Here is a 20,228-nt window from a genome sequence, read left to right on the forward strand (position 1 = left end):
GATTTAAAAAGAAGTTTCCAACATTTTATCCAACTTTTTGTCAGAAATCCAACTGTTATGGCAAACTATCAGATAATCAGTCATGCCCCCCTCCCAGAAAAAAAAGGGGGGGGGGTCCCTTGCAGAATAAACATTTTTGATTTAATTTTTAAAGTGACTGTTTTTGTTTTGGGTTTTTTTTTTCATCTTTGATATGATCACCAATTAATTATCAGGTACATCAGCTTGGGTCCCTCAGCCCTACGAATGAAAAAAAAAAATACCGTTTAGATAGGGAGAGAGGGCGCTCGTCAACTTTACCTAACAAAGAATCATTCAGTGGCACCCGTTTTCAGACCATCAGAGCCTGGCGCCCTAGATTACGTCGCACTGAACTAGATATACATGTAGTACCACCTTTAATCGGCAAAGTAAATGACAGTTTCACACATAAGAGCTTCATGTAATTGGCTGATCTTTCGACGCGTGAAGGGAGTCGCTCATATTGTTTTCAAACGTCGAAATTATAATTTAAGTCTTCCGCCGAGCCCGGCGCGACTCTGAAGCGCTAACCTGAAACGGATGTTAACTTCAGTACAATTAATTTTACGCAAACATTATATTCAGGGCTCTTTTTTTATACCGTTATTGCATTATTTCTGTTATATATTTCTACAGAAATTTTTGTTAGTTTGTCCGTTTTATTTCGGCACTTCCCAAACAGGCCAAGCAAACAACAAAATAACCCAATCTTTTTTTTTTGCTTGTAGGTTTTTCTTTGTCCCTAGATTTTAATAAATTAAAGTTATTTTCAATTAAAGTGAAAATAAAGTGATTTTGAAAATCTTCCTGCTCTCGGTATTTTACTCTATTGCCAACTTTCGTATTTTCTGCACCTTTCCCTAAAGATTGCCAAAAATAATGACCACGAGAGGGCGCCAGAGAAAAACACCAGGACGAACAACTTGCAAGGTGAACATGAAGGGAGCAGAAGTTCGCCGGATCAGGAATCTGCAGTTAAACGGCGGCATTGTCAATGTAAATCTATCTCAAAAGCTAGGAAAATAAAAAGAACTACATGTATATCTCAACGTCTATATAAAGGAGAAAACTTAATTAAAATGAAAGATATAAAGCCTATGAAAAACTGTGAAATTTTCTTTCCTTTTTTTCAGAAATAAAAATCAAATTTTGCTTTCAAATTAGGTTTTGCCCTTCACCTACGTTTTTTAAGTTTATAAGTTTATAAAATTTTGCTTTTAAAAATTAATTGTATTTTAACGATTCTCTGGCTACTACTCTTTGACGTTGCCAAAGTGGGCGTCGCCATACATGATTTGTTAGAGTGCTAGTGGGGGAGCAAAACACTCACCCGGCCCTATAGAGGTGATGCGAGAAATCACAGACCGGTTTTTCTTTTCTTTTTTTCTTCTCTCCCCCCCCCCCCCCCCCTTCCCTACTTATCCCTTTGTTCCCTCGTTGTTGTTGTTTTCCGACAGACCGCTCTGTGGCGGAAAAAAAAAGAGAGAAAAATCAACGCCGCCCACTGCGAATGTCAACAGGAATATTTACCATGTCAAATGGTAAAATAATGGCTATACATTTAACATACATGTTTAGCATAAAATATGTTTAGTTATTCAAAATTTATAAAATTCAAAGAGCGACCAAAAACTGTCCAATTATCTGGTTGTTATTATTATCCCACCCACTTTGCGTACTGCATCGAGTCACGCGCGCTAGCTGCGGCTCACACGATAACACTGTTGATTGGTTTAGCCAACACAGCCTCGATCACGCATGAGTGTAATAATCTTGCGGTTATAACTTATTCAAAATGCATTTTGAAAATATAATTGTACATTTAAATGAAGAATAATATTACTGTAACTTTTTTAAGTTATCAAATTGTCATGTACATCTAAAATTTACCATCTTTATCATGATTTAGTTCTTTACTTTTTCTTAACTGTGATCGAGGCAATATCCATGTGTGTGCGGAACCAAAATGGCGGAACACAGTGGACAATACGACGCAGCTAACACTGCAAAACGAAACCAAAACCCACCCCAAATGGCCTCCAAAAGTCCTGGTAACCGCCACAAAAATGTCCAGAAATCCACCAAGAATCAGGATCCCGGAGAGGAGGTGGAATTGGTGCAAGCTCCGGAGACTGAGCAGCTGAGGTTTCCGTCTACCTCCAAGGCGGTGGAAGGACTGTTGACTTTCCTGATTCTTTTCTTGGCCTGCCTCGCTGCGTTCAGCTCCCGGCTCTTTGCCGTGATACGCTTCGAGAGCATCATCCACGAGTTTGATCCTTGGTGAGAAATGGTCTTTCAAATTCTGATTTCATTGTGGTTTATATTTCGTAATATCTCAGGGAGTGGTTCTGGTAGTTAAGCCTGGATTTTTGATCTTGTTCTTTTTTTTTATTTGTGGGGCCAGCATGGGCCATGGCGGGCCACGGCGCGCCAGGGGGCCAAGTTTGTTTGAATCAATGAATGACCATGATGACCCATCCCACTCCCAGCTGAATCTGATGATTGGACTTTTTTCTTGTTGGGCGATTGTCTAGTTACGGGCCCCTCTTTTGTTTTAGTCCATGACTAGAATGTTTATCGTTACCAAAAACACCAAATTACTTGCAACCTCAAGCAATCCTCTTTTAATTACGATGGCCCTATTTGTCTTAATTTGGAACCGTATCTTTGGGCGGAAAATGTAATTCTCTTACCAATTTTCCAATTGATGCCATGCCAATCATAGCAGATTTTTGTATTCACTGTGCATGGTGATTATCACCATCTTTAGTTAATTCATGTTGTATTTTTTTTATCTTTGTTATCATTTTACTCCTTAATTTCCCTGACATTCCTGTTGGGTTTTCACATTGCTAACTATTGAGATGGCTCAGGAACCTACATGTAACTCTTGATTTTCGTTCGTATGTAGGAACTGGGCCCATAACTTCACTATCCGCTGTATGTTATTATCTGTTTGACATGCTTTATGACATGTGAAGGATGCTTGAATAAAAAGGATATTTGAATGTAAATTCATTGAATGTTTCAAAGAGGTACGAAAGAATGTTTTTATTCACATAAATATAAAAGTAAACACTGTTGTAGGCACGGGCGTCACTACTGGGGGGGGAGGGGTTCAACCCCACCCCCCTCCCCATTAGTCAGTTTTGTTGGCAACATCATGGTGCTGTCATCGAAATAGAAAATGAAGAAAGGAAAAGGAAGCCGAAGGGGAAAGCAAGAGGGAAGAAGAAATAATGGAGAATGTACACAATAAACACCAGTGCTCAAAACCATGCGAAGCTAAAATCTGGTTCTGCAACCCATGGCAAAAGATTGTACATTCTGTCATCATGTCGGCACGAGCTGCCGCGCGAGGTCGCTTCATATGGGCAGTTGACAGCTACATGTACAGCTGTGCAAAACATGAGCAAGTGCTCGCTCGCAGGCAGTTATGAATTGAGCTGATTCTTAGTGACGACTCAAAATCATGGATCAAGCTAAAGAGTGAAAATCGAAAAAATGAATCAAGCTACAGTTTTGATGTGATGTTTGTGATGTACATGTATCAACTTTGATGAACCACCCCCATCTCCCTAAACACGCGTGTACACATGGTTTTGCAATATGATAGGACCAAATTTGGACGATTTATTTTTGAAGTTGGACTTATCCAACTGAACAATGTAATCCATTCAAACTAATCAACATGTATTAATTAACCATTCATAGAGTTGTGGAGGAAATTATCAATTACACTCATTTTGCGTGACGGTCCGTCGGCAAATTTCATAATGGCATCCACCCCCCATTCAAAATGGTCTAGCGACACCCTTGATTGAAGGCATATTATGGCAACTTGTAATTTTAAAAATTAAAAGGAGTAGGCCTATTACAGTTATTTATATTCATATTTTTTTTTAAACATTCACTGTTAGCTAAACAATTTGTTTCTTATATGGCTTAACCCTAACCTTCCCAAATCCTGCAAAATCCTCCTTGCATTAAGTGGAGGATTTCGAAGGTTTGAGGCTGTATGGCAAAAATGTGTGGCTGATATTAGAGGATGCACTGTGTCAAGGTCGTAGGCCGGACCTTGTGTTGTTTATGCTCAGCCGCGCATATATTTTGGCCTAGATTATACTTGAAATCCTCCGCACTGCTCAAGGATGTTACTGGCTCTGCCTCAACATATTGACAGGCAGGATTGAGGCAGTGGTCATCCCTCCAAGAAACACATTCAACAAATAACGGAGGATTTTGGAGGATTGAGGCTGTATGCTATTTTTACATAGTTGAATGAGTTTGCGGAATTGAGGTTTCACTTAGCAAAAATGCCTAGGGAGTTCAGTTAAGGTTAAATAATGATTTTCGGGCCCTAAGATAATTATTTATCTGTCATCCCTTACATGTACAATGTACGTGTCTTATCATTTCACTTAATGAAATAATGTACCAGTACATTGTACATGTAGTCAAAGCCTTATCAGAACAATTTGTGTGAGCAACTAGACAATCAAGTTTTGCAGGCATTAAAGGGAATATACATCATTTGCTTTTGCTGTAATTTTCAGAAATGGATGGAATTGGGGGGTTGGAAATATATAGCAAATATAGTTACACTGACTTTTTTGAGGTTTTGGGTTCGAAAATGCTATAAAACCAAGAAAAACAATCATTTTCCTGTAGTCTGGCTCCCTGACTCCATATAAGAAGAAACAGAGCAGTTTACATACATTGGGGAATTGTAAGGTCAGGGAACCAGTCTAGCTGGCTTGTACCCGTTCATAGGTGTGTAATCGATTGCAAACAAGTGCGATGGTCAATTGGGGCCAGTATTTGAAAAAAAAGCCAGTTTTTTTCCAACGCTGGTCGGCCGATCAGCGTTGGAAATTGATACAAAAATACCACTTTTCTTGAAAATGACAGTATACCAGGTGCCATGATTTTACAGGATGCTTTACACTGTCATTCTCTAACAGTCCAGCAAGGTATTTCAAAATGATTTGGTAGTTTTATTTTTTTTATGTTTGCAAATGTTGTATTTTCCCTTTAACCGTAGGCCTAATTAACCGTATATTACCTATCCTCAAAATGCAGGTTTTCCGGTATTTTGAAAGATTTTTGTCTGCACAGCAAAGTCAAAAAAAATTTGTAACATGTGGATTGATGATGCAATTTTCTCAAAGTATTATCAGTAAACATGCCAATTGTACAATACATGTAGTATAGGCAGAAATTAATCCCAGCACTGTTTTGCCAGTACTACAAAAGTAGCTATGCCAGTTTTCAAAAAAGACTAAAAATATCAAAACCAACATTGTTCAGTTTCACTTCTCTTTTCAACATGTTCACAAATTAAGTACAAATGTACATGTACGTATCAAAACCATTGTTGTGTAATCGTGTGCATATGAAAGCAGTGATGATTTAATGCAATGCTTTGCTGATGTAGGGCAGACCATGTACTGATCCCTGTTGAAAATATGTGACCTGGCTGCCCCCAAGACGTTCAAAATTCCAAATAATGCACAAATGTTGAAATAACTTTTTCTTTTTGACACTCTGCATAGAGAACTTAGGCCAAGTCTACTTGTAATTGAAATGTCAAATATAGTAGACGCTGACATGCTGACATTCTGACATTCAACTTATAACGTATTATTGAGTTTCTTTGACGCTAGCTGCAGTGACCTCCTGTACAAATGTACATTGTACATCATTGTGCACATTGAAACTTACATATTACATGAGGCAAAAAAAAATAATAGTTCTGCTTCCGATTACATGGCATTTGAAAAGAGGGTAGGTAGGAAGGGAACTTATATTTTTGGCAATTTTTTGTGTACGATCTTATGGAGGTGTCTTCATGTAGTCAAGGGTAAAAGGTAGTAATTGATGGTTTTCAGGGTTTTTCCCCTCATTTCCCCCCCCCCCCAAAAAAAAATTAGGATAGGGCTGTCAAAATAGGGAAGGTAGGGTAACGGGAAGCAGAATTTTTTTTTTTTTGGCCTAAAGTGTTTGCCTTTGGTGTGTGAAATTATGTTCTGTTGTCACTGCACTTGTTGAAAACGTATTGTTAAAATGTCTCATTCAACACTGAATGTGTACCGGTACATGTATATTCACTCATGTTACATGGACACCAAATGTGTTTCTCTGATTCAAGGAACAACAATACAATAAAATCTGAAGCAGATTATTAACAAACTAACCTGTTGAAATTTCAGCTCAGTGGATGTAGCTTTTGAGAAAACTGTAAAAATGCATTTTCCATATTTTCATATGCGTACATGTAGGCTTTCATTGAAAGCGCGGTGGGTTGGTCCTAACCATCGCCAGGAAATGACGGTATTTCCTCTTTTCTTGAAAATGCACCATACTAGGCACAATAATGCTTGATTCTATTATGTACTTACAATCAAGTAGGGTATTTCATGATATTTTGGCATTTTAATTTTTGAATGTTTGCAAATGGTGTCCATTAGCTTTAAGTTTCATGCTGTGTTAAGTTGTTGCTGCTAGTGATGCATTTGTGATCAAAACTACCGGTACTCCACCATTTGTCCACTTGCAATATCTTGCCGATCAAATTTTGCTAATATTGCTACATGTACATGTAGTTGATATTATTTTTTGAGCTGCAACTCCAATAGCTCAAATCATTTCTATCAAGATATCCATATTCGCCTTTGCTCCCTAAAAGAACAAGTGATACAATGTACATTATTATTTAACATTCGTGTTCATAAACAGAAGCCTAACTTATTAATAAGTGCACAAACTGCATACATACAGTGTACATGTTTGTACACATGTACATGTACATGTACAGGACAAGAATGATTGACATTGACATTGAGGTGAATATGATAAAACACATGGACACAAATGAACATGCCTGGATGATACAATTTTTTGAAGGTTTAATTAAAAATCATTGAGGCATTGCATCATAGTCCTTTACCTTATTCTCATTTCTGTCTTTTTTCAAATGGCATGGTAGGAGAATTGGAGTTAATGAGCTGTGACATTTTGAATATTTTCAGATGAATAGGATTACATGATGCAAGACAGACAGCAGGAACTGTCCTTAACAACAAAAAGCATAGGAAATTAGCCAAAATACTTCTGTTTAAAATAACATTAAAATGAAACTTCCTTTGCATACAAATATGTTGGGGTTCAAATTCTATTATCTTCACACAGTACAGCATGACAAAAACTTAAAGTACATTGTATGTTTACATGTATATGTGTGTTATTTATGTGGAGTGTATAAATTTATAAAAGGCAGGGTACATGTAGATCAGTTGTGAATGTTTTTTTTCTTTTGAAGCAAGAAAAGTTCTCAAAATCTAAAGACGGGTGCTTAACAACTAACCTGATAAAGTTTTAGCTCTGTATGTAAATGCTGTATTTTCCAAGAATACAATATTCTAGGATCTCAATTTCAGTTCAACAGTTGCCGAGTCATGTTTTGAATTGCGCCCGAAATCCGCATCTGGGACACGTTTGCAATCAGCTACGCGATGTCACGCACTGAACTGATGTATATTAGGAACCACACGCATGTGTGTGCGTCATGTCAACGCCTACGCACACCCATTCACGGATTCGTCGAATTACAAACCAACTACTAACGAAGATTTCCAAAAATGCATCACTTGACACATCTTTGGAAATGGCCTTCTTTCATTGTTTCTTTAAAATGACAGCATGCCAGAAAGAATAATTGAATTTCACAGGGTGGTTTTTGGCATCCCCATCTTTAAACTAAGTAAGCTTTTCAACGATAATTAGCTGTTTCGGTGTACACACCGAAACAGCTCTTGTTTTCGTTAAGATTTTTTTTTTTCTTTTTTTTTTTTCTTCCTCTTTTTCAGACTTTTTCTCCATAGGTTTAACACACGTTTCTTCTACCAATCCACTTTGCCACTTTTTAAAATCCGATTGATTTCAGACTTGGTACATACTTAGACCACCACCCACAGATGGTCCTAGAAGAAATTCGTGATCGTGACGTCATCAGGTGTCAGGTTACGTCACATTAAAGATGCATTTTTCCCCATATGTTTTGTACACAGTTTTAAAACACTCCAGTTTGGCATCTTCGTAAATCCGATCGACTTTAAACTTAATTCATACTTAGACCACCACCTACAGATGGTCCCAGACGAAATTCGTGATCGTGACGTCATCAAGTGTCAGGTTACGTCACATTAAAGATGTATTTTTCCCCATAGGGTTTGTACACGTGTTAAAACGCTCCATTTCGGCACTTTCGTAAATCCGATCATCGTTATACTTGGTACACACCTATACCATCACCCACAGATGGTCGTTGAAGAAATTCGTGATCGTGACGTCATCAGGTGTCGCGTTACTTCACATTAAAGATGCACATTTTCCCCATAGGTTTTGTACACGTTTTAAAACGCTCCACTTTGGCACTTTCGTAAATTCGATCAACTTTATACTTGGTACACTCTTAGACCACTACTCATAGATAGTCCTAGAAGAAAGTCGTCATCGTGACGTCATCAGGTTTCAGGTTACGTCACATTGAAGATGCATTTTCCCCATAGGGTTTGTTCACGTTTAAAACACTCTACTTTGGCACTTTCGTAAATGCGATCCACGTTAGACTTGGAACACACTTAGACTACCACCCACAGATGGTCCTAGAAGAAAGCTGTCATTTTGGCGTCATGAGGTGTCAGGTTACATCACATTAAAGATGCATTGTTTCCCTATTGATTTTGTACACGTTTTTCTTCAAACTGATACACTTTTCCACTTCTATACATGTAAGTCTGAATGACTTTACACTTGTCAGACACTAGTAAGATCAGCCGCCTAAGATGGTCTCCAGTGAGTTCGTAACGATTACGTCATCATGTGTCACGTGACGTGACATTAAATGAGCATTTTTTCGAATCGCTATAACTTCGAAAGTACAAGTGCAATTGGATTAAAACTTGGTATGCACATTCACAGGGATGGTTTATAAATGAAAATTGAAGTGACGTCATCATCAAATGTCATTTGACGTCCCTTAAAAGAGCATTTTATTCTTTTATAGGCCTATATCTACCGAACTATTATGTTTGATTTGGTTGTAACTTGACATGTACGTATTATACATTTTGTAATGTGCTGTTACAGATGACATGTACAGTGACGTCACTGATTGTTCGTCACGTGCACAGAGTATTTCAAATATCCGAAACAGCTTGTGTTTGTCCACAAACACATTTCTAGTTTTGCTAGTTACTTTTTTACTACTCTACCTTTAAGAACAAAAACGTGCTTAGCACAGAAAATATTTTCTAAGCAAAACTGGTTACCAGCTAAAATGCCATGTGATTTATATTGCTCATGACTGGTTCGCAGCTGATTTCCGTTTAGCACCAAAAAAAATTGGCTAAGCAATATTTCTTCTTAGCAACTTATGAGATTGGCACGTCATTATGTCCATTGTTATAATATGGTTCCTCTCAGTTGTCACTATTGCTTGCTGAGCAATGCATTCTTTTCCTTTTTTTTAAATCAAATTCAGTGGTTGGAGAAAATGGGAGATTTCAAAATCCAGTGATCCTAATTGTTTTTCAAACTAAATGACGGTTATCTGATTTCACAGGAAGTTCCCATCCAGCTCACAGTCACGCTAAGTTTGCCAACAAAAAGTGACAAGTGAGGTGCCACATGCAATGCCCTCCCAATGATTGGGTATTCAATGACTGGACCTTTACAAGATACTCCAGAGCTGTAATATTGGAAAAATAGTGGATGGGAACTCTCTGATAAGTCGAATGGGCAAGCTATTCCAAGAAGACCACTAGCAAGTTACAATCAGAGACCATGGTGCAAATTGGGGAACGTTCCAGTTGTTTTCTTTAGCCTGTGTCACAAAAAATGCAAGGCTTAAATTATTTTAAGGTTGGTTTTGAATATCCGGTTTCCAAAATAGAAACTGAATAGTGGAATTCAAACCAAATTAAAAAAAAAATGCGGATTTAAATCCCATCACTATACTTAAGGCCTACATGTACATGTTCATGTATGTGTCACAATACAAAGGAGGCAAACATTAAATTGTGTATGTACCGGTACCTTCCATTCAAGTGAATACGCCATGCAGTCAGGCCTCTACAGGTAGCACTGCTACCTATTGCACACAATATCGATAAACAGTTAACATACTACATGTTTGTATTCATTCGACTATATATTGTTTGTGACAGTCGCAATAAATTTTGGATGAGTACATTTGCTTGTATATGAGAAGTGGAAGTCCTGTTCTGTAGGCGATTTGAGTCAAATCTTTAAATCTGTTGTCTGTATGTCCTTAGATGGGAAAGATTTGTAAGAATACATGTATACTCACCAATGAAAAAGGGCAACTTACTCCACATTGACATTTAAAAAATAACTGCTCTTTTTCTCTTAAGTCATTAAAATGCATGACTTTTTATCCACTTAAACAGAAAATGACTCCAATGGTACATGTATTCTGAAATCCCTACAGAGCGATACAAATTATTGGTATTTCCTCCCCGGAGATGCTTGCAAACCCAGAAAGAAATAAAAAAGACCCTGTGGGTTGAACAGTCTATGAATTATTCCTCCCACTACCTCACCAAACATTAGTCTTCAAATTGGCGCTCGGAAGTAAACGTAATGTGTGCAGTACTAGAAGACATACATGTACCGGTACATGTTTGCAATTTCAGAGCGGGAATGTGGGTTTACTGCACATGTAAACCTCTGTGTTTCATTACGAAAAGCAACTCTGTGTTTCATTGTGAAAAGCAAATCAAATCGAAGTAGCGGACATTTGGAGGGGGGGGGGACTACAATGGACTGATGTTCAAATTTTGAAGAGTTAGCAGATAAATGTATTTACTGACTAGAGACTGGCTAGAGAGATTGTACAAAAACCCACGCAAGCCACAACAGGAATTCTCTAAAGCATTTGCTGACAATGGCCGATGAGGCAATACGTATTACCAATGTGTCGTCTGCCATAGGGGAGTTTCTCCGAGCAGTCATTTTTATGGATGTTTGCTGACAGAAATTGTGAATTATTTACAAAGGAAACATGATGTGAAGTAATGAGTTTTTTGAAAGGACAAGACTGGCAGACCTTTGTTGTTTGTCGGGCTGCAGGTCAATTCTTCTGTGTGCAACTGAGATCTCATCCAATATACCCACTCTTTTTCCCCTCGGGAATTTTGAAAATACAGATATTTGAAATAAATCCTGGACTATGATATTATTCACGTCACACTGCTCTGTACCTAAAGAACCAGTGCCTTCAACATTGCATAGTCGGTGCTGTACGTTGCCTTAATTGCAGCTTGAGATCTAGGCATGCACTTGCTCTGAATACAGTTTTGAAAAGAAATATTACAACTTTTACTGCGGTGTATGATGAGAACCACTTCCCAGGAGTAAATGTAAATCCAAGATTCAAGTGAACTTGCAAAAGATATCTCTCTCTCTCTGTTTGCCTTGCTGTTGCCTGTGTTGCCTGTGTATCGATGATAAGAATGCAACAGTGCATACTGTTTGAAACGTCGAGTTAAAACAACTGGTTCTTCTCAGAACCACACAACTCAAAAGAGATGTGTATGTATCATTCGCATGGTGTTACCGCAAAGCTGCTATTCACTGTTCATGTCCACCATGCAAGCCATGAGACTAATAGTCTCATACAACAAATCAACTGCAGTGAAACATTTTACACGTATGTAACCGTAGCAATTTTAACAATTCTATACATTTTACGGTTAAAGGCTACTTGTAAGTCACGGATTATCAGGAACTTTTTTTAAAATCTGCTGAGTTTACACTGCATAGTGTTTCATAAATTAACCTCCAATATAAATTAAATGAGTTCATTAATTTGTAGTAATTACAAGCACGTCAATTAATTGTCTGCAACGTCTGCCAGCTATGTCAGCTAAAATTGTTAATTATTTGTTTCAACTCCCAGTACTAGGCTTACACTGTGTAATGTTAGATTTTTTTCAAATGTCAATTGGACCGCGACCGTAACTCTGTCCTGTGTTGTTAACCTGCACCATATTCCTTGTTCAAGATTGCCAGCAATGATTGGATTACGACACTCATATCCATGTACTACTGTATGCCATCAATCACCAATCGGTCAACGTGTCAGTTCTAGGATGTTGGGAGTGCACACGCCCAGCATTCTCACATGATGCATCGTTAAAGGGCACTTGACACTTAATTGAACTTAAATGAAAACCACGTGGATTTACGGCGGCATAATTTAGTCGAAGAGCCAAATCAAATTTTGCAATTTACATGTACTTCCCTTTGATGCAAAACTTTCATCAGATATAAAGGCCTAGTTCTCCCAAACTGATTGATAATTGTCTACTGGTCCACGTTGATAGTAAAGGCCCCTATGTGAGCAGTAAGGACCATTTTGAAAAGATATTTGATTAATTGGTGTGTACAGACATCTGAAGAAAAAAAGACAGATTGTTGTTGAGTTTTACTTTGAGAAAAACACCACCCAATACCTGTATAATGCAAAATGAAACACCGTGCTTAATTCAAGTAATGAAACTAGTAAACCTTTACTTGTATGTTCACTTTTTTGCAGCATAAATGCTCTATAAACATTAAACTTTCAGTTTTAATTCCAGTTCAAAGTCCAACGAATTGTATATTTTCCTTACCTTTCTTGAAAAGTGCAAGCAACATTTTGTCTTTTTGTTTTCTTCCATTTTTTTTTCATATCAAAGGTTCAATTATCGCTCCACTCATCACCTTGTGTCCCATGGATTCTACAACTTTCTCAACTGGTTTGATGAGAGGGCCTGGTATCCATTGGGCAGGATCGTTGGTGGCACGGTAAGTAAATCAGCAATGTACAGGTTACCAGCTAAAAAGTCATGCAGTTTGAATTGCTTGTGACTGGTCCCCATCTGTTTTTTGCTCAGCACATAAAGTTGCTTAGCCTGCCCTGGTGTCCTGAGCCATAACAGCTCTTAAAACAGTTTATTTAAAATGCTCAAATCTCACTGCCCAAGGGCAGAATTGACCTATCGCGGTAGAATCACATGAGAATCACGTCAACACAGCTTTTGAAATATTGTCCAATTACATGATATAGAAATAGACGCGGAACCTGCAAAATCTGAGACAAACAAAAGTTAGTAAACAGAAACTCCCCAGGGTTTTCTAAGGGGTGTGGCTAACTCCCAAAAGGCGATAGGTCAATTACACTTGAGTTTACAATGTACATGTGTATAGAAAAGGATATTTTAAAATGAAATCACACACATAATGCTTGTATGTATTCATGATCACACCTCGGTCAGAACAGAGTGTTTTAAGTTTGGAGGAATATTTGTTTTCTGTCTCGAGTCTGAATAAATTACTGAAGAACAAATATGCTTCAAAATCTTTATATCTGGGGTATTCACCTAGTTCAGAACTGTGTGTATCCTTTTTCCCAATTTATATTTGTGTAAACCTTCATATCCCCTGCACAGCTGTCACAACTGCGATTGTGGAACCGTATTCCACTCCGATAAATGTCTAACTAACTGACTGAATTATTGATTTGAAGTTACTTATAAATCCAACTGTTTACGCGCCAGAACTTTTGTTGTTGAATTGCAGGTTTATCCCGGTCTCATGGTGACATCTGGCGCGATCCATTGGTTTGCTCATCTGCTCAACATCCCCGTGCACATACGAGATGTGTGCGTGTTTCTAGCCCCCCTCTTCAGGTAATGATAGAGTCTGTAAGAAAAAAAGATCCTGTTTTCTGGTTTATATTTTCTTGTCACTTATCTTATTCATTCTGATCAACAGTAGATTGCTCAGTCAAGCCATGCGAAGACATTTTCAAGAATTTACCAACAACTAGCCCTGTTTCCAAATGTATTAAATAATGGTATGAAACAAATTGCCAAGGTTGAAGTTATAGGCAAAACAGAATTAGCACAATCAATTTTGAGCCACAATATAGGCCTTCACAGTGCATACACAGTGCAAAAGTTGTATGAGCACATCCGTTTTTTGTTTTTAATAATATGGTAAATGACCAGAAAATGTTGGACATTGATGGTAATTTCACCCTCTGAAATTGGGTACATGTACTTGAAATTGGATACTTGTACTTGTAATTGGGTGCCGATATTTTGAGCTTCCTTTTTCTAAATTGCTATTGTTGCTAGCAGTACAATAGTTTTTTTCATTTTTGAATGAGACAACGGCCGAAAAGTATTGACCAACATTTAGTTATTGAATTATTTCCCTACAAATGTCGCATTAGGCCAAAAAAAAAATAAGTCGGTCTCTGGTCAGCGCGCGCGTCGATTTTAAGCATGCGCGTCGATCTTTTTTTTTTCCAAAATGTTCCGCGGTAGCTCCAACAGCGCCCTCTATTTCCGCACCTCCTCAATTTTTTTTACCAAAGAGCACCAAGGAATGGGAAATTGCACCAAGGCAAATGATCGAAAGCACCAAGGCAAATTATGGAGGACACCAATGTACATGAGGACACCAAAAAAGCAAAATAGTACCCACCTTGTCTGTACAATCGAAGCTTGAAGAAAAAAAAAAAAAGCAAAAAAAAAAAAAAGCCGCGTGGCCGCGTCAATTCCGGAACTTTGGTCTGACCAGAGACCGAATATTTTTTTTTTTTGGCCTTACTAGTGGTCCAACAATAATTCCATTCTTGTACGGTGGTCTGTTTCCTACCCCACAATCAGTATCGATAATGTATGGACCAGGAGCCAGTCTGCTCACAAAGTGGATATGTTTGTGACCAAAATTTAAAACTATTTCCACAGGGTTGCAGGGAGAAAAACGAGAGAAAAAAAAAACCAAATTTGTTAAACAGCTCAGGGAATGCAATTTTAATTTCAGTTTACCTCCAAACCTGCAAAAACATTTTAGCAATTGAAAATAATCATTGGAGAAAAAGCCAGTACAGACTACAGAGTGTTCATGACTCAACTGTACACATGCATCAGCATTGATTGTAATATTTAACAGCACAAACTACCGAAATGCTGGTGCCTTAGCAGACATGCCATATGGCCTTTTATGTCCATTATGGCCATAAACTATAAAAAATTGTGATTTTTTATTCTCAAGAAAATAATAGAATTTGTCTGAAGCTCCCAGTAGTTGAATGCAAGAATGTGCAGAATAATCGCATAATTGTACAAGCATGTAAGTCATCAAAATGCAGGGGAATGGTTCATTACCTTTAATGTTCTTTTTAGTATTAAATTAATCATGGAGCATGGCATATGCTCAGCACACCCACATGCACTTTACATTGTGAATAATGAAATAGATCCTGTTGTTTGCTTTGTGCTTGCCAGTTATTAATTCAGAAATGATCATGAAGACAGAATCTCTTGTCTGAAGTACTACTGCACATTTCTAACCCATTTGGTTAATATTTCTTCAAACTTATTATACATTTTCTCTGTCAGTAAAACACTTAGACAGTAAACTTCATCAAAAATGACAAGTTAATGACTTGGTCAACAAATTATTTTAAAAGCTTGAAAATTATGAATGTAGAATTTGTTTTAAAAATATTAGTTGTTGAAAGTTTTGTCGCCTTTTTTGAAGAAGGAATGTGTAGCCAATTTAATGGGGTTACTATACACACATACAAATTATAACATATGCTACGCACAAACATATTTTCTTGAGCAATAGCAGGTTATCCACCACGACGTGGAGTGTCGTGGTCTCATGGTCTGGAGCATTGAATCTGTGGTCTGCAGGTTATTCTTCAGGTTGTGGGTTCCAGTCCAGCCTGGGGTTTGTGGTGCGTGTGCCCTTGGGCAAGGCACTTTGTCACTCATTGCTTCTCCCCACCCAGGAGTAAATGGGTACCTGTGAGGGAAGAGATGGTTATTGTGTTGATTTTACAAAATGTAGCTGCTTAGCGCCGAAGTGGCAGCATTGAGCTGTATACTCCCCAGGTAGCTGAGATGGTATATGGAATGTTTCATTGGCCCAAATGAACAGGGTTATAATGATGTAGCGCCTTGAACACTAATATAAGTCCTTTGATGTACATGTATATTACTATTGACTGGCACTGACTGATTTGTTTCTATTGCTCGTAAATCTGCTGAGCAAGATTTTTTTCATAGAAGCTCTGTGATCACAGGTATGACATCTTTTGCGTTTGCTTGTGTGTGCTTACAGTGGGTTCACTGCATTGGCTGCCTATGGTCTTACCAAAGAGCTATGGAGTCCAGGGGCTGGTCTACTAGCTGCTTGCTTCATTGCCATTGGTAAGTCAGTCAAGTCTGTGCCGAGCCAATATGGCCCATCAGGCCGGCGTTATCTCACGGTCCCTGCACAAAATGGGATTAAAGTGCATCATAGCTTACTCGCCAGCTAATGCTGATACTCACGTACACTTCTTGTTCCTTTCATTCTTTCTTTCTTTCTTTGGTGTATCTTAATATTTCTGTCTTGAATTAAGCAGATGCCCCGTTCTAGGTTGCCTCAAACTGTTCTGGTAGACATTTGTGTTGTAGGATTTCTTACGCAATTGCTTTTACGAAGTTAATAAATGGTCAATCCCCCGCATGGCCCTTCAATAGGTCGATTTCCTCTCTGAAACCCTAGACATGATTACCAATTGATGAGAGTACACATGAACCTAATATACATGTTCTCCCCAAATTTGCTGTTCTTTGTTTCTAACTTATACATGTACCGGTACCCATCTCTTGGGTACGTCGTGCTTCAAGACAGGTGTTTTAGCTTTTATTTAAATAGTCTGGATTCTGCTTGCTAGCGTTTGATGGCAGCCAGACAACATGAGGCAAAAGGAAGTTGAGCTGGCCGGTCGATTTTGCCCCTGTGAAACCCTAGAAGTGATTATCAATTGATGTCACTACACATTAACCCTAATAGACATGTTCTCCTTGTCAGTGGCGTGGTGAGTCTGAGGATCAGACATTCACATGTGCAGAGCCACTGTCAAACGCCTGATATATTCTAACGTGCAAATTTTATTTGACCCCGGGAGCCAGCTAATCGGAGTAAAAGCTGTGACGTCATTTTGATCAGAAATGTGGACTAAGCTGTTGTTTGGTCAATTTGGATGCCATGTTTTTGTAATACAACAACGGGTTACCGAAGACCCGGTATAGAAGGCGCCCGCTGAATGGTCAGAATCTTAAGGTCAAGACACAGTCTTGTTTTGCATAATTAATTGCCAAGTCTGCTCCCATATCATAGACCCTTGATGTGCAAGGGGATATTCCATAGACGACGGCGCGGTAGGATCAGTAGCGTATAGCATTTCCCAATAATGGATCACGATGTTAAAAACAACATGCATGGACTTTCACAGGCTGGCAGTCAGTCTAATTTCACTCCATCAATTTCATACTTCACCATCTGTGCCTCGGTGCTGGAGTTTCGTATATCATGAAGTTACAGTGTGTGCACACACCAGAGATAGTAATACCAGAGTCTTATATAGCGCAAGTATCTACCAACAATTAGGCACTCAAGGCGCTGGTAATAACATTTATGTCTATTATTAAAGACAGGTAAATGAAGCTATTGAGACATATGAGACCGATTATGTACGGTAGCACCTACATATGAAAGTGTTGCAGATACATATGGGTCGTTCTATCAATTCAGGGTCCACATATTTTCCTATCCCTGTTACATCTGACATCTATGATTTTATAATTCTGATGCACTCCTTAATACAGTCGTCATCAAAGAGTGATTATGAATAGCAAACTACCTACCCAATAAATAAAAATAATGTATACTTTGAAGTCATGCTTCATGATACTTGAATGGCAAACTACAAAAAAATCGAAATGTACCTTTTTGCCTTGAATGCATCTGTGTACATACATGTATACACAGTAATCCACTCAAGATATAGAGTCAGACATCCACCAGCACATTTTTGTCCAGATGACCTCAGTGCAGGGTCATGTAATTAATGTACATGGGAATTATGTATCGAACCATCACAGAGCGTTAAATTAGCATCCAATAAAATTTTCAAAAAAGCTGAGGTCACTACCTGTCTGTGAGTATACATATATATATGAAACCAGGTCTGCAGTCTAATGTATTAAACATGGTCCATCTTCATTTGGAAGCCTTTAACTCCCGTACCGCCCAAACCGCCCTGCCAGTTTCTCCTCATGCCGCCCCAAACTGCACTATAGTACACTAGCACTCTATAGTTTATTGATTCTCCGAGGAGTAAACAATTGGACCACATTTTTATTAATGGATATTGCCCATTACAAAGCTGAAAGGCACTCAAGATAAAGAGCTACTAATGGAGAGAGAAATAAAAGAAATACGATGCAAAGAAGAAATTCACTGTTTCAGAAGGAAAAAAAATTATCTTGAAGAGAGAGGTTTTAAAGATATATGTACATTAATTTGCATTTCATTTGGTACATTTTAGACTCGAGATTTTCCATTCAAAATAATGTCCATTTTTCATAAGAGGAATTTTTACGTCGGGCTGATTTAAATTTAACACTCAGTATACAGTGTTTATGAAAATATGTCAGAGCCAGGCAAAACCCAATATTGAATGTTCACTTTCCATTTTAGATTAATTTAAAAAAGCAAAACAGAGAAAACTCATTTAAATCTTGCGTAGTCAATTTCCTACTGTACACATGTACTCAGTTAATGTGCAATTATCGGTGGGCATTGTTCAACATGTGTATATTTTTGTTGCAGTAACAGTGGCCGAGCAGATTATTTTTTAAATGAGAAAATTTCTACATCAGACACACTTAAATCCCACACAGTCATTTTTCCTACAGTCCAATTATCCGTAACATATTTTAACACACGTGTATTTTTGTCTTCCCTTTCAGTGCCAGGTTACATCTCCCGCTCAGTGGCTGGTTCCTATGACAACGAAGGCATCGCTATATTTGCTCTTCTCTTCACCTATTATTTGTGGGTAAGGACTCAATCAAGCCGCAGCAGCTAATCACACCCACAGAACACACGACACCGAATCCAAAGCATACCGTTGAGACATGTTGTTGATTGTTTGCACTGTTCGCATTCTGCCATCACATCCTCTCACTTTCTATTGCCTTGTAACACACAATTACATGTCTGTTACATTCTTCCAGAGCAGTTTCGGTTTTAACTATTTCTCCTTATTCATTAAAGGAAATGTTTTCTTTGCATAAGACCAAGTTTTATTGTTCGGAGGAATGCTACATAAATGTTTGTTAATATGAGCATATATCTTGACAATTGTTAAGTAAAACCAATGAAGTGATTACTTATTGCTGAATATTTATAATATGAAAAGAAAACACCAATTAAAAATGCACTCTGAACACTAAATGCAGGTCCATGATGCGAATTTAAATTATAATTTCTTTTAGACATCACATTTGCTAAGAAATTCTAATCACACCTTCTCCTGATTTCAGCTGCCTTTTGTATCTCCTCAGTAATTGGCAATTCTTTGGTAGTAAGGCAGTGCTGAACATACTGACTGTTTGATTATTCGATCAACCGAATATTCAAAGAAAAAGTTTTGATTCAAATATTCGAAACATGTGAGAGTTCGTGAGGAGACGATGAATAGTGTCCATGATGGTTTATCAATCGTATGAGTTGCGTGGTTTTGTCAATTTTTGTTGAAATATTTTGCGCATGATTTGATAGGTTCCAAGCGACTACCAGCTCCAATTTCTCTGTTAAAATTCTCGGTCAAATATCAGCCATTCTGCCACATGTACATGTACCTCTTGCTCAGCAGTTACTTCCTTTTAGATCTTTGTCAATTTTAGGCAACTGCAGGAACACACAAATCCGGATTGGCAGCCAGTCAAGGCTGAGACATGTTAAACTTGATTAGCGCTTTTGAATATTGGAATATTCAATCAAATCCAATTTTAAATAATCGAATATAAATTGTTCAAAAATACACAGCCCTGTTTGGTGGTTGTTGCAGAAGCAGCGCATCATAATGAACAATACAGCCCACATTTTAAAACTGTGACCAAAATATAAAGAGTTTGAGGACAAAGAGGTGATGCTTTCTCTCAGGAACTGAAACCTTGTGACAGTATTGTCGTCTCCCACGGAGTCCATTTATAGCAACTTATTTTGTCCATCTCGTCATCTCCTTTGTCGTATTTTGCCTCTGAGTGCTGAATTACATGTAT

At 38.0% G+C, this 20,228-nt stretch overlaps 1 protein-coding gene across 1 annotated transcript in view; it reads left to right on the forward strand.

Moving 5' to 3' along the window:
• The first annotated feature begins 1,951 nt into the window (after positions 1-1,951).
• LOC119744659 (dolichyl-diphosphooligosaccharide--protein glycosyltransferase subunit STT3B-like) overlaps positions 1,952-20,228 on the forward strand; it is a 30,768-nt gene continuing 12,491 nt past the window's right edge. Inside the window, exons 1-5 of the mRNA XM_038220719.1 lie at positions 1,952-2,301; positions 12,786-12,894; positions 13,669-13,778; positions 16,231-16,319; positions 18,912-19,000. Coding sequence (XP_038076647.1) covers positions 1,988-2,301; positions 12,786-12,894; positions 13,669-13,778; positions 16,231-16,319; positions 18,912-19,000 — 711 coding nt within the window. The 5' untranslated portion in view covers positions 1,952-1,987. The remainder of the gene's footprint in view (positions 2,302-12,785; positions 12,895-13,668; positions 13,779-16,230; positions 16,320-18,911; positions 19,001-20,228) is intronic.

This window comes from Patiria miniata, unplaced genomic scaffold (genome assembly GCF_015706575.1).
Source record: "Patiria miniata isolate m_02_andy unplaced genomic scaffold, ASM1570657v1 HiC_scaffold_7, whole genome shotgun sequence".
NCBI classification, from domain to species: domain Eukaryota; kingdom Metazoa; phylum Echinodermata; class Asteroidea; order Valvatida; family Asterinidae; genus Patiria; species Patiria miniata.